General features: G+C 40.2%; 1 protein-coding gene across 14 annotated transcripts in view; it reads right to left on the bottom strand.

Moving 5' to 3' along the window:
• Positions 1-6: 6 nt before the first annotated feature.
• Positions 7-27,689, bottom strand: part of sp100.1 (SP110 nuclear antigen, tandem duplicate 1) — a 67,896-nt gene continuing 40,213 nt past the window's right edge. For 2 of the 14 annotated variants that reach the window (XM_049560717.1, XM_049560716.1), the window contains exons 2-12: positions 17,247-17,421; positions 16,566-16,799; positions 11,793-11,888; positions 11,537-11,674; positions 10,834-10,976; positions 10,625-10,693; positions 10,384-10,517; positions 5,562-5,679; positions 5,393-5,467; positions 5,068-5,211; positions 7-4,922 (exon numbers count right to left, since the gene is read on the bottom strand). In XM_049560717.1, coding sequence (XP_049416674.1) covers positions 4,833-4,922; positions 5,068-5,211; positions 5,393-5,467; positions 5,562-5,679; positions 10,384-10,517; positions 10,625-10,693; positions 10,834-10,976; positions 11,537-11,674; positions 11,793-11,888; positions 16,566-16,799; positions 17,247-17,421 — 1,416 coding nt within the window. In that variant the 3' untranslated portion in view covers positions 7-4,832. Of the gene's footprint in view, positions 4,923-5,067; positions 5,212-5,392; positions 5,468-5,561; positions 5,680-10,383; positions 10,518-10,624; positions 10,694-10,833; positions 10,977-11,536; positions 11,675-11,792; positions 11,889-16,565; positions 16,800-17,246; positions 17,422-20,929; positions 21,278-24,020; positions 25,816-25,957; positions 26,102-26,282; positions 26,358-27,689 lie in introns of those variants that run through there. The other 12 variants (XM_049560719.1, XM_049560718.1, XM_049560715.1 and 9 more) reach the window with 11 other exon arrangements.

Here is a 27,689-nt window from a genome sequence, read left to right as displayed (position 1 = left end):
GACGTCTTTAAAGATGTACATATATATTTTATTTTAAAAACAAACATCCACCGGCGACAGATCAGAAGAGTGAGACACAGAGAGAGAGAGTGCAACTGATTCATACCTGAAATACTGTGGAATGACATGAAAAATCCTGTTTGATCATTTGCATGATGAACGTTTCAGACAAATACAAAGTCAAACACTGACTTTTGTCATAATACATACATCTTGGCACTCTCCTCACATGTGGTGCAACATCAGAGGAAACATGTCAATAAAAAGAAGGTTTGACACAACACACAGAAAATTCATTTTTACTTAACTTTAAAGTACTAATATAAAATAGTTTGTCTCCATTGTACAAACTCCTGTTTAATAAAAACACAGAAATATTAAAAATGTTTGTTACATCAATAAAGAAAGGCACTGACTATATTGCATCCTTCAGGAGTAAACAAAATGCACTGCAGTGGAATTATACTGTGAAAAATGATCACAGTTACAGTGATCTACCTCAAAAAGCTTGGGACACAATCGTTCCTTTACAAACACTGTTAAATAATTTGCTAACAGTAATCAAGTCGTCCACATCCACATACATGAGAACTTCTAGAGAATTAATTTAAACCTAGGTTAAATGTATTATTATTATTTTACTTCACTGACCACCTGAGGCTGGTGCCGCGTGCACATTGAAATCATGACAGATAAAAGAAAGTTTTTTACAGCTGCTAGTCATGGAGACAGAAAATGAATACACACAGAAAAAGCACCTGCGATTAAAGCTGACCTTGTCATGTGATAATGCCCGGTCATGGAATGAAACAGTTGTGCTGTATTTTAAAGGGCCAGTGTGTAATATTTGGCATGGTTTATTGTCAATCTGAATCTGAATCTGAATATTCTACTCATTAATATGTTTATACAAGTGTATAATCGCTATAAAATAAAATTCGTTTGGTTTTCGTAGCCTTATAATTATGCTTTTATACATGTATATATATATATATATATATTATATTATATATATATGTATAGCAAGGGCCTTGCTTTAGAGAGGTCGCCATCTTGCGCCGCCATGTATGTACGGCAGCCCGAGTGGACAATCCAGCCAGCCAGAGAACGCGTTTCGCGTGTATAAATAAACCAACGAAGACAGTGGAAGGAAGGAAGAAGGAGGAGGAAACAGCAGAGTGTTCGTCGATAGAGAGTAGTGAAAAGGTTTTTTAGTTATAAAGTTTGCGAATGGACCACACTTACCACGCAACAGGAGAGAATGAACCCGAACCATCATCTGCGAGGAAAAGAAGACGCAAAGAGGGGCAAAGAAAACGGGATAAGTGACGGCAGAGAATAAACATCAGTGATGTTTTTCAGCGATGGAGGGGGTTCATGAAGGACAAATGGCTTCAATCCAACGCTGAAGTGGCATGTTTTCTGCTGGACAGGTAAACTACTAAAATAAGTGCTACTATTTGTCAGCACGTAGTATGATAGCGTTACGTGTCGGACTCGACAAGTAGGTAGTGAGGAGGAGAGTTCATAACGTTACATCATCTCCAGGTAGAGCAATTACTGTAAAACACTTGTGAAAATTTTAGTCTTATGTCAAAGGCATAACAGACAATAGGATAGCAGTAATGTTACTCCTGTGTACCCTGCTGATTGGATTCAGTACAGCTGCAGCCTATTTCAGATCACCTGTGCTGTGGACTGTGTAACAAACCTGATGAAGCCATGGGTGAAACGCGTTGTTTTGTAGACTGATTAATAAAATAAGAAGCAATTCAATTCAAGCCCTGTGTGCGGTGAATCCACTTTTGTTATCCTCGGAGGCCACCCTAACTTTGCAGACGGGAGGGGTGAGCACAGGCGAGCGAGTGAGCGCTGCAATCTAGAATCTAAATGCTATATGTCACTGTTTTCAACCCATTTTACACACTGGCCCTTTAAACAGTCAAAAAAAATCAGTAAATGGCGAAGCTGTGCTTTTTATTTTCTATTCATGTCATAAATATAAACTGCACATGTCAATGAGATGGTAACCTGTGTGAGAAATAAGGAAAATAATCATCTGTTTATAGTGATGAATACGACCTGTGATCACTATAAGCAGTTTCAACTGTTCTGAAATCTCATCATGTGCTGAGGATCATCCCAAAATGATAAGTTCACTATTCACAAGTACTGTAGTGACTAGGGCTGGGTATCACCACTGATTTCCTGAATAGATTCCATTTAGATTCACAAGGTCCCGATTCAATTCGATTCTATTTGATATCGATTCGATTGGGGATATTTCAGTTACAATACCAGTTTTTGCTAGTATGTGAAAGAGATTCTCAGAGAACTAATAGTGTAACTTTTACAAGAAATTATTTGAAAAAAGGGAATAAATTCAGAACAGGATTAAAACTGAATATTTTATAACTAAATGTTTCTAGAGCAGCAACAGCAATATGAAGTCATAATACAAACTCAAATTTCACTGGAAACCAATCTAAAATGCTGTGCACAACCCTTTTGCACCTTAAAAATCATTGTTTTCAATATAGAAGAGCGGCAGGTGTGCTCAAGCAGTGCGCATTTTTGTGCCCTAGGATAAACAGCATTTAACTTTATGAATGCAGCAGCATGCACCACATGACATGTGACGAGGACCAACCAATCACAGCTTCAGATACAGTATCTTTCCCTTCATCCGTACATATCAGCCTGTGATAAATATGAAGTTGATCATGTTAGTGCAGGGCCACCCAGAGCTTTACATCTGTCCCACAGACGACAGGCCTACACACTTATAAACAGCTCCTGGAAGAAGATCAGCTCTGCACTCAGGATTTCAGGTGAACAGGATATGATTGTTAAGGTTGACGCAACCTGCCGCTGTGCTCTTGAAAGCTGGCACAAAAAAAAGGCACAAAAGTAGCGCCCAGAATCCGACCTCACGTTTCCCAGGCGGTTAAAGCCCTTAAAGGGCCAGTGTGTAATATTTGGCATGGTTTATTGTCAATCTGAATCTGAATATTCTACCCATTAATATGTTTATATAAGTGTATAATTGCCATAAAATAAAATTCGTTTGGTTTTCGTAGCCTTATAATTATGCTTTTATATATATATATATATATATATATATATATAGCAAGGGCCTTGCTTTAGAGAGGTCGCCATCTTGCACCGCCATGTATGTACGGCAGACCGAGTGGACAATCCAGCCAGCCAGAGAACGCGTTTCGCGTGTATAAATGAACCAACGAAGACAGCGGAAGGAAGGAAGAAGGAGGAGGAAACAGCAGAGAGTGTTAGTAGTTTGTCGATAGAGAATAGTGAAAAGTTTTTTTAGTTATAAAGTTTGCGAATGGACCACACTTACAACGCAACGGGAGAGAATGAACCTGAACTGCCATCTGTGAGGAAAAGAAGAAGAAGACGCAACTTCACTCCTTGTGATGCACTCTCTGCGGCGCTTTTCCTCCTGATGATATATCTCCCCAACGATGGTAGCAGTAGCACCGAATCCCATTCTGTGCATTCAGCCTCTCTTCTCGCCCGCTCAGCATCAAACACATGGAGTTCCTCATCTGTATGCTCCGGCTCAAACAGGTATGGCTCTGGGTCTGTGTCCGCTACAAGAAACTCTTCAAAATCGCGTTCAAAGTCGTCCATTGCAGCGACTATAGTCCAGAGATATTGCTAGGCTAAATAAACAGCTGAGCTCTGTTTACAGGCTACGCTGTCAGTCAGTGTGCGGGCTGGAGGTTGGTGGAGCAGAGAGGGGAGGGGGTGCCCACTCAGTATGGTAAACGAGTATGTGTGTATGAAGTGTGTCTGTTACGCTAGAAGACTCAGAGTTTGGGACGGAGTGGAGTGTTACTGGAGTTTCTGTAGTGCTCAAATAAACAGGCCTTTTTCCCGAACGCTCCTCTGGTCTCCTGCTCGTGAGGGATTCATTACAATATCGTAACATGGCTTAGATTTCTAAATAAACATTCACCTCGTCGCTAGATAGACCTACTCCTGAAAAAGTCGTGCGCAAGGCTTTTTGTCCCTACGAGGCCACCGTCATTTACCCGACGGGAGGGGTGAGCGAGTGAGCCCTGCAATCTAGAATTTGACCACTGATGTCACTGTTTTCAACCCATTTTACACACTGGCCCTTTAAAAGTGGAACAGACCAAAACTAAAAAAAGTGAGCAAACAGTTACAGATAAAGGAGCTGGTAACTTCAGAGCTTCTCAAGACTTTGATCATTAAGAATTTAGCGCCGCGGCTCGTTTACTAATGGCGAGATTAACGGGGTTAAAGCTTCACACATCTGCGGGGAAACATACATATTAAAAGATCAATCTGGGATTTTATGAATCAATATAGTGTCATTCAAATGACGATCGATTTAGATCAGATGAATCGATTATTTTAACCCAGCCCTGGTAGTGACACTCACTTTAATCAAACTACAGTATTTGTAAAAAGTACACTCCTGTAACACTGGATCAAAATCAGAACAACAGATATTGTCCTAATATTATTATTATTCCAGCGACAATTTGCATCCATGAAAAACCTGGCGGCTACATTACCCACAATGCAACTTGGCCACTAACAGTTCTGTCACTGCAAGTATCCTTACCACAAAAAGACCTCAAGTTAAACTGGATCATTTCTGTCTGACTTAATTCCAGTTAAAGTACCTTTACCTCTTATTGATTATTATTCTGAAATACTGTGACTGCAGCAGAGGCATCAGTCAGAAAGACATATACCACAGGGCTCATTACATCATCATTTCTTAACCTATCCCAAAAAGTTACTGAGTTTGAAAACAGAACACCGTTTACCCGTCATCAGTTATCACTGATGTTGAACACACTTTTAAATTCTCCATCGAATAACTCCTTCAGTCCGTTGCCCTTGGCGAGGAATTCAGCATTGTCCTGCAAAAGAACACAACAGTCCATGTCACTAAAATACATACTTAAAACATGTACTTAACTGTTGATGAAAACCTCCTTTTTTTTTTAAAGGGATAGTTCAGACCTTTTGAAGTGAGACTGTGTGAGGTTCTTTCTTGTTACTTACTCGGTTGTACGCGGCACAGTTGGTGAAAATGAGCTGGATGTCAGACACAAACTCTCCAACCGTTTGGTAGAGTTGCTCCTGGAGTTTGTCTGCAACTTCACCCAGCCACATGGGAGTCTTGATCACAGTGGAGTAATCTTGCAACTGTGGGTGCCGAGCAGAAATGAATGAAATACTCAACACTCTGCAACAACTTTGTGTGTTTACACGAGCTTCAGACCATCACAAGCACCTGAGGACAGCGTCATTCCTCTTTATTTGTATTATTTCCCACAAATATGAAGACAGTAAACAGGTGCATGAGAGGAGCAAGACAGAGACTCACGTTGAGGCATGGGTTGGTGGCAAATATTTGTTCCTCATCAGCACTGCACAGATACAGGAGGAGATACTGGCATTGCTGTTGATGTAGGAGAAGAGGAGGTGAGAGGCGGCGGTGTGTCAGAGAGGCAGGCGTTACGATGTGAGGACACAGAGTCAGACGGCGTGCTCACCAGCATGAGTTGGGATATCTGGCGAGACACGACCTCTTCCTTCTTCTGCTGATCTGGGTGAAGACTCAACTGAGAGGTTCTGAATGAACAGAACGTGCACATCCATGGCCTGTCATCCCTGCTCACACACACACAAAATATATTCATACATACATATAAAACATCTGAGAAGTATCAGTCCTGAACAGAATATAGACTGCTCTTAATTTTTGTTTCATTTCAACCACATCAATCCCACTGACACAGGACGGGTGGAACATGTTGCTGCTCCCTCTCTCTCCTCGTCCGCTCTTCAATTTCAATGAGCTCTGCATCTGTGTACTCTCTGTTCAAATAAATACGGGCGTTCATCAAATTCAAATGGCTCATCCAGATCCAGTTGGTCAAAATCGGGTAAAAATTCGTTTGTTGTGGCAAGTCAACACTCACTCTGAGCTCTGGCTGGGTCTGAAATCTCACGTCTCACGAGATTTGAGTTGTTGCAGGAAGTTACCGCTGGAGTGACCTTACAAATGCAAGGAGTTACTCTGTTTGGAGTAGTCATGGCTGAATTTTTACCCGATTTTGACCAACTGGATCTGGATGAGCCATTTGAATTTGATGAGCGCCCGTATTTATTTGAACACAGAGTACACGGACGTACACGGACGCAGAGCTCATTGAAACTGAAGAGCGGACGAGGAGAGAGAGGGAGCAGCAACAGGCAGAGGAACATGTCTGAATCCAGCTAAAGGTAAACACAGACGTTCATTTCTCCTTTCCATTATGTCGTCGGATAATTATACTAACAATCCTAGCCTATCTGTGTGAAAAAAATACTCTTTTAGTGGACATATTTTGACGTTGCTTGACGCTGTCTGAGTGCCCTGTCATTTAACATAGCGCGCGCTCACGGGCTGCAGGCAGGTCAGCCCTAGCTTCGTACTGGAGAAATGTCTCATATTGAACATCCTATCACTCATTTAGACAAAAGTAGATCGGAAAATAGGGCCCAGGTTGAAAAAAACATTAGTTCCCCTTTAAGTATTTTGTTTTATAATGATAAAATTAAGCTAAGATAATAAAACAAATAAATTACTTATATATTTTTGTATATGTTGTAAATTTGAATTTTGGAGTATTGTTAAGAAATCAGGTTCTTCAAGTGAAAAGTTTTTGCCAAAATGTCATTGGAGACCCAACTATAAATCAGTCCAGAAGATCGTCACATGTACATATTGAGAGAGTAAGTGTTATAATGTTTCTACCATATTGATACAGAAGGTGCATTTGTCAGTTATATCAGGAATGTATTTATAAATAACAGAATTCTCTGGATAATATCTATCTAAAACCTTAAAAAGCAGCTCTTTGATCTTGTTGGGCAGGAAGGAAGAGTGAATACAGGACTCCATGTCTCACCATCAAGAGTCTGGTCTGTCCAATTATATTTAGCAGTACTGTTCTTGGAATAAGTGAATGTCTGATTAATATGATGCCAGTTGGCAGTGCATTTACTACAGTGTTACTCACGTTGGGAGACAGGAATACTATGTCTTTGAAATCATTACATGAATTCAACGTTTATCTTTGTCAAATAGTTGCTTCACATGCAGAATGTTGCTGTTAAACCAATGTTTCAAGAACATGGACTCATTTCTATACGTATATTGGCTCTGCTCCATAAAACACATTTGTGAGGAGAATACTTGTGCTTATAAAGAAGAGACCAACATAGAGGAGTTTGCTTATGAAAGTTGGAGAGTTTAATAGGAAGTTTCCCAACAGCATAGGAGTATATCCACTGCAGCTACTGCTACCTGCATTTTTAATGACATTTACATATCACCTTATAAAAATGATAAAGCTACAGTGTTTACCTGAGGATTTTTGTTCCAGTAGCGGTGACCTTGACCTCTGACCAACAAATTTTAATCAGCCATTCCTTGAGTTTCAGGCGGAATTTATACTTCTTTTTTTTTTAAGTTATTTTTTGGGGCATTTTTTAGCCTTTATTTGATAGGACAGACAAGTGTGAAAGGGGGAGAGAGAGAGGGAGTAACATGCAGCAAAGGGCCACAGGCTGGAGTTGAACCCGGGCCGCTGTGGCAACAGCCTTGTACATGGGGCGCATGCTCTACCACTAAGCCACCGACGCCCGGGAATTTATACTTCTGCGTTGTATTCACGTCGTTCCTTAAGCTGTAGCCTGATGTGCAGCTCCCCAGAAATGTAACTACATGTCACAGCGACGCAGACCTCCTCTTTATTTCTGTAAGCTGAAACCATTTCCCTCAGTGGAAACAAAGCTTTTATTTACTTTAATTTCACAGATAAGAAACAATGAATTGTGAAGACAATAAAGCCTCCACAAAAATAGCATTTTAAGTCGTGTGTGTGATTTATCCTGGCTTCATATGAGCAGAGGAAATCTCCGCTCGTCGCTAGGCTAATTTATACAATGTAAAATGCCATAGACTTGTGCTAATAACGTTGTGAACCTTGTGAGCTGTAATGGAGCCAAATTATGTGCCGTTACCTTTGTTAAATGTTGCTGTTGTCCCTGGCTTCATATGAGAGGAGATCGCTAGCCGCTAGGCTAATTTATACAATGTAAAATGCCATAGGCTTGTGCTAATAACGTTAGCATGTTGTATTTGTGGGGAAAATGTGTCCAGATGAAGACAAGTATTTGTCTGTGAATGCTGCCAGTTACCGTGAAGCTGAATTGTGTACTTGTGTTTGAAACTGTCTCTATTAAGCCATGTTTAATGTGTGTTTAATGTGAGTTTTGAATCAACTAAACTTTACAGCACTTCACAGAAACCTCCACCGCTGACTAGTGTTTTGGAGGTGTAACTGCAGAGTGACACAGACACACCACCGCACAAGTATAAATGCTCACAACGGCGAAAGTGACATTCGTATGCTACGGCGTAGGGTCTGCCACATAGTGTTGATTTGGCGGCCTGTTTTAATTTTAGTTTTAGTCTAGTCTTTGTGTCAAACTGTCATTTTAGTTTTTATTAGTTTTAGTCACGTTCATACTCTTTTTTGTCTAGTCAAGTTTCAGTCAGCTAAAAGTCTGAGCATTTTAGTCTTATTTTAGTCAGAATAATCCATGACTATTTTCGTCTCGTTTTAGTCGACGAAAACTGATGACATTTTAGTCTAGTTTAAGTCAATGAAAACTGTATTTTAGTCTCTTTTTAGTAATGCAATTCTATTATACCCAGTCAATATAGTATAAGTACCTAGTATAGTGTAACCAAACTAAAATTTTCTTTTCTAAATTAGCTTCTAGTTAGAGCTAAATATATATTTATTTATACAACAGTTAGTTCCAACCGAGTAATTTGATTGGACGAGAGGCATTCCGTGAGTGCCGATATAGAGTAGGCTATAACATCACTGGGACTTGTAACAGTAAAATCACGCAGCGGAGGGGTTCTATTCCCCTGAAGGGAGTTGTTTTCCTAGTATTCACCAACTCATTATACATTATCCCGCTTACTACACGGCTAATTATCAGTTAAATAAATAATTTGAGACAGAATATTGATTAATTATATGATTTGTATTGATTTATAAATTAAATCAGGAGGAGAGAAAAAAAAAACTGCCGGCAACGGCTGAATCTCCTTGTCAGGGCAGCGTCCCTAGCAACGCTGGGCTACATAGCAACAGTCACTACACAGTAATATCAGACCTCTGAATGCTGCGACTGACCAATCAGAATACAGCATTTAATAGAGCCGTGTAATAAATATAAATACAGCCATTAATTAACCAACTGTCACACTCGCTACATTGACGCAAACTGACACTATAGCGTTTAACCAAGAAGATGGATATTTTCCCCAAAATTACATTTGAATTAAATTATGAGTGGTTGTCAGGAGAGGACGAGGAAAAGGAAAGCCAGGACTCTTCTGTGCAGACCTCCAGGTGTGTTTGTGTAACATCAGCTGACCTCGACAAACTGGAGAAGAGCAAAAATGAAGCGATAACAGTCAGGAATTATCAATGATCATCTGATGAGGTACTGATGAGGATGAGGGAGAGTGGAAGCTGAATCCGGCCGTGCCAACATCCAGGTTTGCCAACGTTTCATCAGCCGAACTGGATGAAGTTACACAGCTGCAGATCAATGTAAATACAAAGTAACTTGTGAGTTCCTGGTGTGTGTGCTGCGTTGCCTGGCAACAGACTGGGGGAGCTGTTTTTTTTCGCGGAGCTACATAAAGTACTTAAATAATTTATTCCATCACCTTTTGTTAACATTTCCTTACTCAGCATTGCTGTTTAAGCTGTTGTTGAACTGTTGTATAAAAGCAATATCACATGAGAGCGAGTGATGTTGTACTGTATATCGTCACGGCTGTAATCCGTCTGCGCAGTGCGACGCACAGCCTAGGAAACAGAAATACTGCAAAATAATAATAATAATAATAATAACACGACTAAACATTATAACGTTATTTCGTCTCGTCTCGTTTTGGTCAGCGAAAATGAAGAGACATTTTAGCAGAGGTTTTATTTTGTAAACCACATTTAGTCTTGTTTTTATTCGTCAACAATATTGCATTATATATTTAATTATACTTATCGTCACATGACCACCATTTACGTTGCATCTCGTCTCGTTTTCGTCACGTGATAAAGGTTCGTTGACGACGACATTTAGTCATACTTTTCGTTGACGAAAGCAACACTACTGCCACACAAATATAAATCCCGCTGGTCTACCTCTATCTCTGTCAGTCTCAAAGAAATGAAACAACTGAGATCCCATAAAAATGTTTCATGTTGCGGCTGTCTTCTGTTTTCGATCAAAGCTCACCCTAAAATGTCGTCCTCTACATGAGGCAGGTGACATCTCTGGTGGAAGGAGCGAGGGCAGTGGTCACACTCCACCAACTCTTCTTCTCCTGCACCTTTACAGACGCAACACTCATCATCGTTTTTCTGGTCATCCTGCCAAAAAGACACGACAGCAACTCCGTTTACACACAGCACAATTACACCCTGCATCTGAAAGGAAAAAGGTTCCTTGTCTGAAACTGACTGATCAACAAACTCACCAGGTCTCTACTATCTGGTTTGCACAGTCCGCATTTACACAGCAGTGAGTGGATCCTCAAGATGCCTCCCTGAAAAGACAAATCAACAGTGTTGTCCTCTTTGTTTCAAGCTGTACTTTAGGTCTTTTAGGCTTTGTACAATCCTGTGCTTCTGTCAGAAACACAGAGACACACACTTTACAATAACACGTCACCCTGATCATGGTCACCTCTATGAGGACACTGAGTGGTTCCCCTTCATACAGGATGTCCTTCCTCCAGGTGGCATCTGCATCTGGACATGACGCCTCCTTCACAAACTCCTCCGGAGTCAACCAGATCGTCTCAGTACGAAGACTCTTCCCACGAGTCCCTGGTGGTGAGTTTAGAAGAGTCAGCTGGTTAGGACACATTTCATTACACCTTATCACTAGAGTGACACACCCACACAATAAACAGGTTGTGCAGATACACATACACTCACTGGCCACTTTATGAGGTACACATGTTCAACTGCTGCGCTATTCAGCCAATCACCATCCCTTTATGACCACAGTGTACCCATCTTCTGATGGCTACTTCCAGCAGGATAACGCACCATGTCACAAAGCTCACATCATCTCAAACATGACAATGAGTTCACTGTACTCCAATGGCCTCCACAGTCACCAGATCTCAGTCCAATAGAGCACCTTTGGGATGTGCTGGAACGGGAGATTCTCATCATGGATGTGCAGCCGACAAATCTGCAGCAACTGTGTGATGTCATCATGTCAATATGGACCAACATCTCTGAGGAATGTTTCCAGCACCTTGTTGAATCTGTGACACCAAGAATTAAGAAGGAGGTCCAAACTGGTGCCAGCAAGGTGTACCTAATAAAGTGGCCAGTGAGTGTATTTCGCGACTTTGTGTACAGTGGGAGACAGTTACCTGATGCAAACCGATTTCTGTGTAATGTCGCAGCTAAAGCTCCACATGTAACACTGAACACCTTCCTGCTACAGTCATGTCTTGTTGTACTGGTTTGTGGCTGCTGCTGAGGCCGTTCCTCCGTCTGTCTTTCGTCATCTGTAATGGACATGTTTAAAGTATGACTAACATGAGGACAGGACACATACCTTCAGTTATTTCTATTATGAGCATAAATGTGTTTTAAGCCTGAATATCACTTTGTAGAAACCAGCACCTGTGTCATCTGTGGAACTTTCTTTGCTGCTTGATGAAACCTGGTCTTCCTTGTCATGGTCGCTGTCCTCGTCTTCATCTTCTTCTTCATTAGACACTATGAAATTGTTTCAAACAATAAGGATAATCAAAATTAATACATTTAAAAATAAATTGAAATCAATGAAATTGGCGTCTCATGTAGGGGTAGCCATCCTAGAGTGTCAAACATTGTACAATGGTGTGTGAAAAATAAGCAGCCTAGTATAAATCTGCAAAGTCTGTTTTAAATGACATTAAGTTGATAGAGATCAGTTTTAGCAGCATTGTGATAAACTATGTCAGCATAATCAATTATGGGTAATATAAGCTGAGTGATGAGGTTTAATTTAACACTGACCGTAAAACAATGTTTGTTGTGACACAAAACACCGACACCAAAATTAACTTTCCTGACAATATGTTCAATATGAGTTTTGAAAGTGAGTTCTGAGTCAATGCAGACACCAAGATATTTAATTTTTTCAACTTTTTCAAGAGTTTTGCCATCATTGCACTTTAGCATTAAAAAAATAGATATGGCTTTGAGATTCTGGCGCACACCAAGGAGCATTGAGTGAGTTTTTGTTTTATTTAATAATAGTTTGTTAGCTAACAACCAGGTTTGTAAAACATCAAAATCACATTGTAGAGCTTCTTGAATTGATAAGACAGAGGGCTTTCATGTATATATAATTGTATCATCCGCATAAAGCTGTGTATGGCATTCGGAAAAAATAAGAGGGAGATCATTTATAAATGTTGAGAAGAGGAGGGGTCCTAAGGTGGAACCTTGAGGTACTCCATTTTGTTGAGTAAGCATATTTGATCTGCACCCTCTCAATACAACACATTGTTTTCGATTGTGCAAATATGAATTAAACCACATCAGCGCATGCTGAGAAAGACCAACAGCCTGAAGCTTGTCTAAAAGTAAATAATGGTCAACCATATCAAAGGCTTTGGTTAAATCAAGAAATATGGCTCCTGTAAGATTACCATGATCAGATGCAGAAAAAACGTCATTAGTGAATTTCAAGAGAGCAGTAGTTGTGGAGTGGTTAGGTCTAAAACCAAACTGATATTGGGAGAGTAAATTATTATCATTAAGATACCGTGATAATTGATTGTGAATTATTTTTTCAAATACTTTGGCAATGGAACGCACAATTGAGATGGGTCTGTAATTGTTGGGATCAAGTGAATCACCGCTCTTAAGGAGAGGTGTAATGCCTACTGATTTCCAAATAACAGGTATTTCACATGTGGACAAAGACAGGTTAAAAAGGTCAGCCAAAGGATAAATGAGAATATGGCATGCTAGTTTGATGAATTTAGATTCAATCCCATCAAGCCCAGGACCACTGCTCTCTTTTAAATCACAAATAGCCTTACGGACATCATTAGGAGATATTACATGAAAATTAAAAGAACTTTGTGATATGGTATGGGAGGTAATATGAGCAGTATTAGGAATTAAATTAGAGCACACAGAGGAAAAATGCTGATTAAAAGCATAAGTAATAGATAAAGGTTCATTTATTATTCTATCAGCAATTCTTAATTGACTGACGGAACATTTATTAGATGTAAGTAATGTGTTTTTGATATTTTTCCAAAATTGTTTGGGATTTTTAAAACTATTACTTAGACAATCTTTAAAATAATTAGACTTTGTGTTCCGAACTTGAGTTTTGCTGATATTTTTTAGTTGCCTGTATGCTTCCCAATCAGTATGTGTCCTTGTTGCCTGAAATTTTGCCCATGCTTCATCCCTTTGCCTGAAGAGGTGTATTAGTTCAGAGGTGATCCAGGGTAAATGATTACCCTTGACTTTTGACTGTTTCCAGGGGGCATGTTTATCAACAACTTAGGTAAATTCAGAAAGAAAAAAATCCCAAGCACTTTGAACATCGGGTATTAACTGAAATCTATCCCAGTTTATCTGAGTTAAATCGTGAATAAACTTGTCTGGTCCATTTTCTTGTACTGTCTAATATTCACCAATTTAGGAGGTGATCTTGGAATTTTTATCTTCCAAACACAGTACACTGCTGAATGATCATTAAGACAACCAGACAATACACCAGCATTTGTAATTCTGTTTGGATGAGATACAAGTATCCAATCAACAAAGACTGAGAGGTGGCAGTGATTCTAGTGGGTTCATTAATTAGTTGTGTTAGATTTAAATTAGAAAAAAACTGATTGATCTTTGAGAGAGGACCTATCTGACCAGCTTTTATTAAAATCACCGAGAATAATAATTTCATTATTACAAACAATGGAAGTAATGGTAGAGTTCAAGCAACTATAAGACTCAACGGGTGCAGATGGGGGTCTGTATATATTTCCAATTGTAAGATATTTATTCTCATGGAGTATAACTTTTACAACAAGACTCTCAAAATGTTCAGGCTCTACATGAGGAACTATCAGTTCAGACTGTAAGTTTGATATAACATATGTTGCCACACCACCACCTCTGGTACATCTGTCAGCTCTGTATAATACATAATTAGGTATTGTAATTTGATTGTTTTTATGCGCTCCGTTGTCTTTATAAAGTTAACATATCGCACCATCATTTCAAACTCAACACTTGTTTCAAATTAAAAGCCCCTTATAACCTCAGCTGAGAGAATCCTTCCATTTTCTAAATAGGCTTTTATTCTGAAACATTTGTCAGAACTTCCTGTGGAAGATACAGTAGCTACGTAGTTTACATATGGCGCTTCAAATGTAGCTGCTGCCATCTGCTGACGCTTTTAGGTGACTACAACCACATGTCGGCTGACACATGAACAGACACAAATAATAATGAAAGTAATAAAAATAGGACAAGAATAACCCGATGACATCACACACGCCGTGAAAGACGACCGGGGATAATTGGTGAGTACCAGCGTGTAGCGTGTACCAGGCATAATGCAAGTCCTGAGTCTGAAATATGTCTGTCAGCGAGTCCTACTCCACCTATTTAGACTCCACCGTAGACAACGGCAGCATTTCTCTGACCACGTAGCGAGCCACAAGCGCCGTGGCTTCTTTCAGACTGATAGGTTTAACCTTATCTCCGTTATTAGAACCAAACGACAGCCATTGCTGTTTCGGAGCTGAAGGACCAGCGTTCTAAAACTACCAGAAGTAACTGATGTCTTGTTTGAAAATGTACTGAAGTATTTGATTACTCAAACAGCAAACTAACGCGCTAGGTTACTCGTTACTGCAAAAAGTAATCAAAGTACTCTAACGCGTTACTTTGTAACGCGTTATACCCAACTCTGCTAGCGACTAATTTCCACTCAATGAGATCGGCTTCACGATTAAAGCAGAAAATGGCGTCCCACAGCAGAGAGGGCGAGTAATGATTCAAGGAGATAAAGGTTTGTGACTGCAGTGTGTCAGCCCTGGATAGTCAAAAGTTTTCTTTAAATGCTTTTAAATGCTAAATGTTTTTAAGAAGACCTTGTTTTTCTTCAAGTGTAGTGTATGCTCCATTTTTAAGGTGGTGCACAGGTTCAGAAATAAACTTGATAATCCTCAGAATTCTGAGCACTTGCTTTTTTATTAACAGCATTTACTTGTACTTTTACTTCCAACAACTTCAATTAAAAGCCTAGTCCAAATTAAACGCCTCGTCCCTTTCAGTAGCCCGGTGTGGCTACACATTTTGAGAAATAAAGGCCTGTCTCAATTAGATGCTCTGTTATGTTCTCAATACACAGATGCCTTTGAAACAAGTAAGTTAAACATGACAAGAGATTAGAAATGTCACACATTTAGTTAAACTAGTTGGTATTTACAGGATTTGAGCTTCAGATTAGGGTTCTAAAATATGAGTTATTTGAATGATACAAAACTGGACAACACCTTTCTCTGAATGAATAAAGTAACAAACCAACGTCATCACGTCATTTTTGTTTAATTTAATTATCAGAGCTGTGACGTGGGAGACGTAAACATTATTTCAAATTGAGTTTTGGTTTAATAAGACCTGTGGGCAGCTGGTGAATCAGAATCTGGCAGAGACTTGGAGGGACTTGTTAAACTTAACGGTGGGTTAATGCCGACATCAGACTACCTGCATTAAGATGTTTTAATAGTGGTTTAAACAATGCCGAGCCTGAGGGCAAACTGACAGAGAGGTCTCTGCGATGATGCAAGCAATACACTCATCTGCAGCAGCGAGCTGCGACCGGCTTCCTGTGGGTTTTTTGTGTGTACTTGTGGGGTTTTTTTCATCAAATTTCATGTTGAATCAGTTTCGTTTAACTTGCTGGATGGTTCTTACAACAGAAGACACAGAGTTAACAGCACCTGTTACCTCCTGTCAGGCCTTTGATTTACCTGTTCCTGTCACACCACTGCCAACAGAAGAAAATACAATGTTTTCCTTAACTCCACTTCACCCCAAATAACTTCAGTCTCAGCGTTGGAAAAGTTTTTATTTTTCTCTTTCTCTTTCTCCATAGTCCAGGGTATTTAACACCTCCTTATATGGTGGTCACTGGCTATTCATGGGCGGGATGTATGCTAATTGCTGACAAGCAGGAGTGCGCTGTCAATTTACGACTGATTGGTATTCATGAACATGCACTCCTGCCTGTGATCATTTCTGACGTTCCCGTGGCGTTCATGAATCTGAAGTAGGATTTTAGTACCAAGGTGCAAATCTTCTCATAGCTTTGCTAACATTTCATGAATGAGACCCAGTAAGTTTAGAAAAGTAAAGCCTAAATGGGAGTCGACTTACAGAAGCATAATTTCTTGGACTTTTTCCTTGGAGTCAGTCGAGATGACGGACCGGCCTGCTCCTCCTCCTCCTCCTCCTCGCACGCGCTCCTACTTTTTAGATTTCTCTTCTTCTTTACTGAGTTCGTTTGCTTCTTCTCTCCGTCCTCATCTGCCGAAAGCTTCTTCCTTTTCCCTTCATCTGACTCCTCTGTTTCATCCCTCTCTGGTTGTTGTTGGTAAAAATGGAAAGACCCTGTGATATAAATGAAAACCCAGAGATTAAAATGTTAAGATTTGTACTATTTTTTTTTTACTATTTTTTTTTTATTATTTTACTTATTTATAAAAATAAAAAAAAGACATGAACATACAGCAAGCGGACAGATGGAAAAAGTAATATTTAGAAATAATAAAAAGCGTAATGTAAAAGCAAATTGTCAGTGTATAGTTAATTTGATTTACACATCGGAAAAGGAGAGACAACTTCCTAGAGATAAACTTATACCTTTTCAGACTTTTCTACCTGCTTTTATTACCATTTAACTTTGTCACACAACTATAAACCATGTAAATATATATACCAAATATCTATCTTACAAAAATAAACCTGTCTTAGTATATAATAGAAATTATAATAGTTCAATAGTAAGCAGATTTACAATCATTAACAGTCTAATGACCATAAAAAAAAGAGTCTGACCGTCCTTGAGTTTGTTGTGCAGCAGTCGCAGGGTGGGGTACTGGTTCATGATGGTCTCATTGAAGACACAGTCCCAGAAGTCTATGATGCGCTTTGACTGTTTTTTTTCCAGCCAGTCCAGAATGTCATAAAGGCCTCTTTTTATGTTGTTCTTACTCTTCATGCGACTCACCTTCTGTACACACACACACACAAAGAGAACATTTGCACTGACATGTCGTGTCTGCCTGATCAAATGTTGCATCATTAAAAATGAGCATCTTCTTAACAACGCCAACACAAACAAAACCCTAAACTAAAAAAGGCCTTTTCACACTCCCCTTAAAGCTACTCTTACCTTTCTTGCATTTCACACAGGACTTACAACATCCACAACTCCCGCCTCGCTCCAAAGTCCCATCCCCCTCCTCCTGCAACTCCACCTCCCTCCAAAGGCCTACTCCCCCCTCCTCCATTACGTCCTCATTACGTCTATGATGGACATAGGCGTTGGCAAGGTAACGTTAGAATGTAACGTTACAACCAAGACAGTCAAACGCAACCCCAGAGTTTTAAAAGTTTTGGAATAAGGTTACAGTGCTCATGTTAAATAGTAGCCTTAATGTTACTAGTAAGTGGAAACGCACAAGGAAGATAACGTTATGTTTCAGAGGCTACGCTACAGTAGGCTAACATTAGCCATTAGCAACTGGATGCTGTGTTGTCATAAATAACGTTATAGCCTGTTACATTAGAGGCAAACTAAACACAACAGGGTTCAACGCTAAGGTTTTTTTCACTTGCCCGGTCGGGCAAGTTGGTCAGAGATCTACTTGCCCGAAGTCACTTTTTACTTGCCCTATAAAAATTGTTTAATTTAAGCGGCTATCAAATAACAAAGACTGCAGTTATTTTTATGTTATGTAATCTTTATTCACACTGTATTTATTAATTAAAACAACATATGTCATGTATTGTAGCTTAATTCCTGCACAAAATGACAGTGTCAGGGCTTAAAGTGAAAAATTTGTCAATCGTTCTCCATCTATAATTTTGCGCCCTACTTGAGCCATGCCCACCTCTATTTATTTTTCACCCCTCTCTCCAGTTCTGCTGTGTTAACACCAGGTTTAATATATTCTCTGCCCTGCTCTACTCTACTTCAACACTACTTAGCTCTCTCTCTACTCTACCAGTCGACTACCACATCCACCTGTTGCACAAAACGCACACAGCAGCGTTTCCCCTGGGATGGAGTTGTAGCAGCGGAGGTGAAGCACACGCATGAAAAATAATTTTCACATGCGTGAAACTTTTTTGTATGCTTGCAAAGCACAGCCTGCTGGGATGTTTCTATGTATCTACTGGCACCAGAAGAGCTCTTTAGGACTAAGTACACACAGTACATGTGTGCACAGTATGAGCAGGTGAAATGTCTGTCTAGCTTACATATGAGGTGTTTAGGTGATTTAGGAACATACAATTTTATTGAACATAATAAAGTAAAAAGTCACTTGACATGCTGCTGTTTTGTGCTATGACCTTTACGCCTGAACGCAACACAAGCTCAGCATGAGTGCCGTACTGAGCTGCTGTGCGAGCAGCGTGTCTGTCTGTGCATAACAGCAGTCTGTTGATGGTTATTTACACACTGTCCATTTCAATAACTTTGTCAGCTGACAAACTGCACCGGGCTCGGGGTCAGGTTTGGTCAGGAAAATGCGGCCCGAGCCGCTCTAGCGTGCTCACCTGTGTGTGTGGCGGAACTCCGCCATGCGCGATACAGAGAGCAGAGGAGAACTGTTAACGTGTGACCATGTAGACAGAAATGACACGATGACATAACACCATAATTCGTATATTGTTATGTTATTACATGAAGCGTCCGTCACGCAAAATAATATCAATGGAGGCTGTGGGCAGGACATTGTTACACAGCTGTGCCTGTGACTTCAGGCAGAGAGACCGCTGCATCAGAGCAGAAGAGCACGTTTTAAAATACATTTATTTTATCAATTAGTGATTAACTTTTACTATTTTTAGCAACTTGCCCGATCGGGCAGGTGAGTTGTTAGTTTACATGCCCGACCGAGAGTTTTTCTTCCTCCTTATTGTTGAGCCCTGCATAACATTACCTGTCCTGCACAGTCAAACACAACCCCGGAGTTTTGAAAGTTATCCGGGGTCAGTGACGACTGAGTTTTTATAATATAACGTAAATGCTAACGTTAGATAGTACTGGTGACTGTTTTGGAGCTCCGCCTGGATCTTTTCATGGAAAAAACACTGTAGAATGGTCATACTTTGAGCAATCTTCTTCAAATTTGAAACAAATGTTCATTGATAGTGTGCCTACAGCCCCACAGTGTCATTTACCTGCTCAGATGAAGCCACAGACAGTTATTCACCCTGAAATACATTTTTATTTTATTTTAGGCAAAATCTTTAATTTTTTACTGACTTCAGAGGCCCATTACTCTGTCTCTGTATCACCTAGAGTGTTTCTGACACTTTCACAAGAAACTTCAGGGAGTTTTCTTTCTGGCAACACCTCATGCATGCATGTAGTCAGAGCGGTTCAGAAGCTACAGTCATTTTAATTTGAGTATGTCGTTTTTGCTACAAAATGGGGGTGGAGTGCACGAGCATTTTAACCTAAACAAAGAAAAGCGTATGAGGTGAAAAGCTGGACAAAGGCTACATCTTGTAACAGCACAGTTTGCCAGTTCGTGGGTTGTTGTCATGATTTGTAGGATAAATAATGTGCGATGTTGGTGCAAAGTGCAAAACATTTCAGGGGCATTTAAGATACGATTTGGTTGCTGGAAAATATGACCAAGGATTTCAAAAGCTTTTGCTGCTTTACTCTTTTGAACAACAAAGTAAAACATTTTTAGAATATTACAAATGAATATTTGATGAAACCTCTGATGTGAAGTGAACTGCTTTTTTCTCGTTTTTGTTGTTTTCTAATCTCAATTCTTACTTTATTATTTGTTCATCTTTCAGCGCAGTTTCTTTCAGCTCTCATGTGTTGTTGTTGTGTTCCTTTTATACCTGACATTTGTTTGTACATTGTTGAACAATACAAAATAAGCACTGTGACAACCGACCCCGGTCTCCCCTACAATGCCCGGTAGTTTACATTGAGCGCGCTCCCGAGTGCATGCACATATGGGCACAGACACAGCTCTAGTCAAAACTTCAGAGGCATGTTTCATCTCCAGTCTGCCGCTGTTACAGAGATATTAAAATCTGTGTTCCTGTTTGCTGCAGCCTGCAGGCTGTTCCCGCCATTAAGAGGCGGGTTAAGCCTGTCCTTTCTTTAAATCATTTTGAGAGGGTGATTCACGCATTTGTCTCCACCCGACTTGATTATGGGCTGGCCCCATCCCACCTTTCCGATCTTTTGAAAAAATGTGTTGGCAGATACCCTCCCTGTTGTTAAATCTCGTTTAAAAACCCACCTGTTTCCGTCGGCCTTCTCTGCCCCTGTATGAGAGCTGGCAGCCTTTTGTTGTTTTATTTTGTGTTTTATTTTCTTGTGTTTTATTTATTGACTTTTGTATATTATATTTGATGAACAGCACTTTGGTCAACGCTGTTGTTTTTAAATGTGCTATATAAATAAATTTGTATTGTATCTGAGTGTGTGAGGAAGAAGATCACAACAACAACAACTGCGTAACACCTCACTAACGTACCTGGTATCTGTCGTCCGGGATCAGGTCGTGATCTCTGAGCTGGCTGAGGAAGATGTGCGGGTTCTCCATGCAGGACAGTTCTGTTTTATGGCGGCGGAAGAACCGAAGGAGTTCTTCCTTCTCCATCCAGAACGTCGGCTCCGTCATGCTCCTGGCTGCAACCACCTCCACCCAAACCTCTGCACACACACCAGAGAGACCCCAGAGAGACCACAGCTGCTCCACAGGTCAGGAGGTGTCACATCCACAGTGTGGCACTGAGTAAAGTGATTTATGGAGGCTCCCTCCGCTGCAGTTCCTCCCTCTGCACACTGTCCTGCTCCAAAGTTCAGGGTTTAGACAGTTAAAGTAAAATGCCGCAGCAGCTCACTGTACTGTGTCACATATAAAACAAAGCAGATTAAAACAGGCGGGAGTCTATACAAGTCCGATCAGAGCGGATCTACCCACAGCACAACCCTCTGCCCGCAATGTGATCTCATTTCCTCCTTTTGATGACGTTTCGAAAGTGAAAGTTGGAGGAGTTTTTTTCTTCAGCTGTATAAGTCGCAGTTCCGGTCAGTGGCCACAGGGGGCGTCATCTACCACAGAGTGACTCCTGCAGGGAACATGTTACAACACGTGCAGCTTTGACCCCTGATGAAAACTTGAGAGTAGCAGGGGACTTTTATATTGATAAAAGTAGAGACACAAATAGGTTGATAAACTTAAACCAGAAAGAAGGAAGTGATGCACCCAGGATGTTGAGGTGGAGGACCCATGGGTGTAGTGTGAGACAATGGGCCCCTGGGCACAGATATGCAAAGGGCCCCACCACCTCTACCACACAGGACACAGACTTTGTGGTGGTTTTGTTTCTCTGTGTGTTTCTCTGTCTCTCTGTGGTCATTCTGTCTCTATGTGAGGTACTCTGGTTTTTTGGTTTTTTGTGTTTTTTTTTGTAGTAGTTTGGGTCTCCTTCAGTTATTTGTGTGTCTCTTTGTGTCACCTTGTGGTTGTTTTGTGTCTTTTTGTAGTAGTTTGGGTTTCCCTGAAGTAATTTTTTGTCTTTTTTTTAGGTCTTTTAGTGTCTCTTTGAGATACTTTGGTTTCTTTTTTGGTTGTTTTGTATACCTTTATAGACATTTTGTGTCTCCTTGTAGTTGTTTTGTGTCTCCTTGTAGTTGTTTTGTGTCTTATTGTAGTAGTTTGGGTCTCACTGAGGTAATATTGTGTTTTTTGTGTGTGTTGGCGGCTCTAACATTTTGGGTCCCTGGGCCTCTGCCTGGTAAGACAGTAATCCATCTATGCAGGCCAGCATTGGTTTTTTTACCTCCTTATATTACCCTATTGCTATCTGTGTAGATTTCGAGGGGATGCAGGGGACACAGCCCCCTCAATATTTAGAATATCTGCGTTCTCATTCATGCAGAATCTACAGTTTACCTCATTTTTATCCTCACGGCAATTAAAAATTTTTTTAGATCCTATCTCACTCCCATCTGTTCTTGTTTCAACTGATGGATTTGCTTGAATTTTAACTGTTTTAAGTATTCTCAAGGGTTATTTTTTTTTTAAATTTTTTTTTCTTTTTTTCCCCTTTATCCCCATTTTTCACACATTTCTTGATTGTGTCCTTAATGCTTATGATGTTTTGTTTAGTATTAAAGCTGAATAACCGACACAAACAAATTGCCAGCTGAACTGATTCATTGCAAACCTCTATTAGATAGAATATGAGCATGTCTCACTCGTCATCCCGTTTTTAAGCTACTTCAATTCTGTGCTCACTTCCATCCCGTGTATGTATCCTGTATCAGTAGCTCAGGTGCCAAACAAAATCTGAGGGGTCTTGAGATGATTAAAGAGGCAGGTTTATCAAAATGAGACGTCTTTAAAGATGTACATATATATTTTATTTTAAAAACAAACATCCACCGGCGACAGATCAGAAGAGTGAGACACACAGAGAGAGAGTGCAACTGATTCATATCTGAAATACTGTGGAATGACATGAAAATCCTGTTTGATCATTTGCATGATGAACGTTTCAGACAAATACAAAGTCAAACACTGACTTTTGTCATAATACATACATCTTGGCACTCTCCTCACATGTGGTGCAACATCAGAGGAAACGTCAATAAAAAGAAGGTTTGACACAACACACAGAAAATTCATTTTTACTTAACTAATATAAAAAGTACTAGTATAAAATGGTTTGTCTCCATTGTACAAACTCCTGTTTAATAAAAACACAGAAATATTAAAAATGTTTGTTACATCAATAAAGAAAGGCACTGATTATATTGCACCCTTTAGGAGTAAACAAAATGCACTGCAGTGGAATTATACTGTGAAAAATGATCACAGTTACAGTGATCTACCTCGAAAACCTTGGGACACAATCGTTCCTTTACAAACGCTGTTAAATAATTTGCTAACAGTAATCAAGTCGTCCACATCCACATACATGAGAACTTCTAGAGAATTAATTTAAAGGGATAGTGCACCCAAACATGAAAATTCAGCCATTATCTACTCACCCATATGCCGAGGGAGGCTCAGGTGAAGTTTTAGAGTCCTCACATCACTTGCGGTGATCCCAGGGGGGAGTGGGTAGCAGCACAACCACCTAATGGAGGCTGACAGCGCCCCAGATTAAAACGTCCAAGAACACATAATTGAAACCACAAAATATCTCCATACTGCTCGTCCATAGTGATCCAAGTGTCCTGAAGCCCCGACATAAAAAGTCGTTTGGAAAAACGTCATTTGAACTCTGTTTTTAGCCTCATTGTAGCCTGTAGCTCTAACTGCTTCTCTGTACACTGAGCTCACCTGTGTGTGCTTGCGCGAGACCGTGAGACATGGGCACCGCCTTCATGTGTGTTCATGTGCTTTTGCACAGAGAGGCAGTTAGAACAGTATGGAGATATTTTGTGGTTTCAATTGTGTGTTTTTTGGACGTTTGAATCTGGGGCGCCGTCAGCCTGCATTAGGTGGAGTTGTGCTGCTACCTCCTCTCCCCTTGGATCTCCGCAAGTGTTGTGAGGACTCTAAAACTTCACCTGAGCCTCCCTCGGCATATGGGTGAGTAGATAATGGCTGAATTTCCTTTTTTGGGTGCACTGTCCTTTTAAACCTAGGGTAAATGTATTATTATTATTTTACTTTACTGACCACCTGAGGCTGGTGCCGCGTGCACATTGAAATCATGACAGATAAAAGAAAGTTTTTTACAGCTGCTAGTCATGGAGACAGAAAATGAATGCACACAGAAAAAGCACCTGCGATTAAAGCCGGCCTCGTCATGTGATAATGCCCGGTCATGGAATGAAACAGTTGTGCTGTATTTTAAACAGTCAATAAAATTCAGTAAATGGCAAAGCTGTGCTTTTGATTGTATATTCATGTCATAAATATAGACTGCACATGTCAATGAGATGGTAACCTGTGTGCGAAATAAGGAAAATAATCATAATAATCATCTGTTTATAGTGATGAATATGACCTGTGATCACTATAAGCAGTTTCAACTGTTCTGAAATCTCATCATGTGCTGAGGATCATCCCAAAAAGACAAGTTCACTGTTCACAAGTACTGTAGTGACTAGGGCTGGGTATCACCACTGATTTCCTGAAGCGGTGGACGAGAGACTGCAGACAGAGCAGACTGAAATATCACTTCTCTTAATGTTTACATGTTGCTGATCAGCTGTAGTGTCCTGTCCTCAGCTCAAGTTAACTTCACTTTTCTGTCTCCACCCGAACATCTCTACTCAGTATTTGTGTGTGCGAAAGGGGCCGTCTGTGATAAATATGAAGTTGATCATGTTAGTGCAGGGCCACCCAGAGCTTTACATCTGTCCCACAGACGACAGGCCTACACACTTATAAACAGCTCCTGGAAGAAAGATCAGCTCTGCACTCAGGATTTCAGGTAAACAGAATATGATTCGGTACTTAAGGTTGCTTAGCAACCTCAGACGCAACCTGCTGCCACGCTCATGAAAGCTTGCACAAAAAAAAAAAAAAAAAAAAGGCACAAAAGTAGTCCCAAGAATCCGACCTCACGTTTCCCATGTTTTAAAAGTGGCGCAGCAGCAGCGACGCACACACAGCAGGCTGCTGCAGCATGACAATAAATGACACAGTTACAGTTACAGATAAAGGAGCTGGTAACTTCAGAGCTTCTCAAGACTTTGAAAGTTGATAATTTAGCGCCGCGGCTCGTTTACTAATGGCGAGATTAACTTGGTTAAAGCTTCACACATCTGTGGGGAAACATATATATTAAAAGATCAATCTGGGATTTTATGAATCAATATAGTGTCATTGAAATGACGATCGATTTGGATTGGATGAATCGATTATTTTAACCCAGCCCTGGTAGTGACACTCACTTTAATCAAACTACAGTATTTTTTAAAAGTTCAGTAACCTGAGTGCTCTGCTCATTCAGCATTACTCTTCTGTAACACTGGATCAAAATCAGAACAACAGATATTGTCCTATTATTATTATTATTATTCCAGCGACAATTTGCATCCATGAAAAACCTGGCGGCTACATTACCCACAATGCAACTTGGCCACTAACAGTTCTGTCACTGCAAGTATCCTTACTGCAAAAAGACCTCAAGTTAATTCCAGTTAAAGTACCTTTACCTCTTATTGATTATTATTCTGAAATACTGTGACTGCAGCAGAGGCATCAGTCAGAAAGACATATACCACAGGGCTCATTACATCATCATTTCTTAACCTATCCCAAAAAGTTACTGAGTTTGAAAACAGAACACTGTTTACCCGTCATCAGTTATCACTGATGTTGAACACACTTTTAAATTCTCCATCGAATAACTCCTTCAGTCCGTTGCCCTTGGCGAGGAATTCAGGGTTGTCCTGCAAAAGAACACAACAGTCCATGTCACTAAAATACATACTTAAAACATGTACTTAACTGTTGATGAAAACCTCCTTTTTTTAAAGGGATAGTTCAGACCTTTTGAAGTGAGACTGTGTGAGGTTCTTTCTTGTTACTTACTCGGTTGTACACAGCACAGTTGGTGAAAATGAGCTGGACGTCAGACACAAACTCTCCAACCGTCTGGTAGAGTTGCTCCTGGAGTTTGTCTGCAACTTCACCCAGCCACATGGGAGTCTTGATCACAGTGGAGTAATCTTGCAACTGTGGGTGCCGAGCAGAAATGAATGAAATACTCAACACTCTGCAACAACTTTGTGTGTTTACACGAGCTTCAGACCATCATAAGCACCTGAGGACAGCGTCATTCCTCTATATTTGTATTATTTCCCACAAATATGAAGACAGTAAACAGGTGCATGAGAGGAGCAAGACAGAGACTCACGTTGAGGCATGGGTTGGTGGCAAATATTTGTTCCTCATCAGCACTGCACAGATACAGGAGGAGATACTGGCACTGCTGTTGATGTAAGAGAAGAGGAGGTGAGAGGCGGCGGTGTGTCAGAGAGGCAGGCGTTACGATGTGACGACACAGAGTCAGACGGCGTGCTCACCAGCATGCGTTGGGATATCTGGCGAGACACGACCTCTTCCTTCTTCTGCTGATCTGGGTGAAGCCACGACTGACAGATTCTGAATACACAGAATGTGCACATCCATGGTCCGTCATCCCTGCTCACACACACACACACACACACACACACACACACACAAACAAAATATATTCATACATACATATAAAACATCTGAGAAGTATCCGTCTTGAACAGAATATAGACTGCTCTTAATTTGTGTTTCATTTTAACCACGTTAATCCCACTGACACTGGACAGGTGGAACATGTGACAAAGGTAGAGATTTATTGACTTGTATAACATGTCATTTGATGAGCTAGTAAATTTAAAGTCTGCTGAAATAGGCATCTCCCTGACTCCACTGATGCTACTTTGGTCGTTACATTCACTTTGCACATAAGGTGGAGAGCAATGATCATAAATCATAAATGAAAACAATGTAATAGGCACACTCTTAGTGATAAATGTAACCATACAAAACAAAAGTAAATAATAATAATAGTAATTAATAATAATAATAATAAAAAACACAAATGAACACAATGAAAACACACACACACAGGGTTTACCTAATTGGTTATAAAATTGTAAGATATGCATAAATCAATTGTTTCAGTCAGTTTTTTACTACATAATTTTAAGTTTGATATTGTTTTATGATATATATAAATCTGAATTCTTAAAAGGACAGAAGAATTCGCTTTTACGCCTGGAACCTCCCGTCTCCAACGGGCTTGAGACGTGCACTGTTGAGGACTTGGCTCAGATTCCGGGGTTACTAGCCCCTTTTAGATAGGAATTGACCTATGGCTAAGCCCCGCCCTCAAATGCGATGAGCCAATCACAGTGCGTATAGCCATTCCCATACACTGGGACATTCTCTGCCTGGACGTCCATTGAAATGCATTACAGAAAGTCAGTTTGTTCTGTTTTATGAGCTTTTTCTGAGATTTGAAGTTTAAAAATGGTCAAACGGTGTGCATGGGGTACATGCAACTCTGACACAAGGTATCCTGAGAGGCTGGGCGACCAGGTGTATTTTTTACACTTTAAACCACATCTCAACCGAGAAAAGTGTCTCCTTTGGATAAAGTTGTGTGGTAACGTTAGACCACAACATCAACTCAACGTGAATAAGATTAACAATGATGTCTACATCTGTTCTAAGGTAAGTCAACATTGTGTTTGAGGCAACATATTGTCACTTTGCTGGAAAG

The sequence above is a fragment of the Epinephelus fuscoguttatus genome, linkage group LG19 (assembly GCF_011397635.1).
Source record: "Epinephelus fuscoguttatus linkage group LG19, E.fuscoguttatus.final_Chr_v1".
In the NCBI taxonomy this organism is placed as follows: Eukaryota; Metazoa; Chordata; class Actinopteri; order Perciformes; family Serranidae; genus Epinephelus; species Epinephelus fuscoguttatus.
This window is presented reverse-complemented; position numbering and strand designations above follow the sequence as displayed.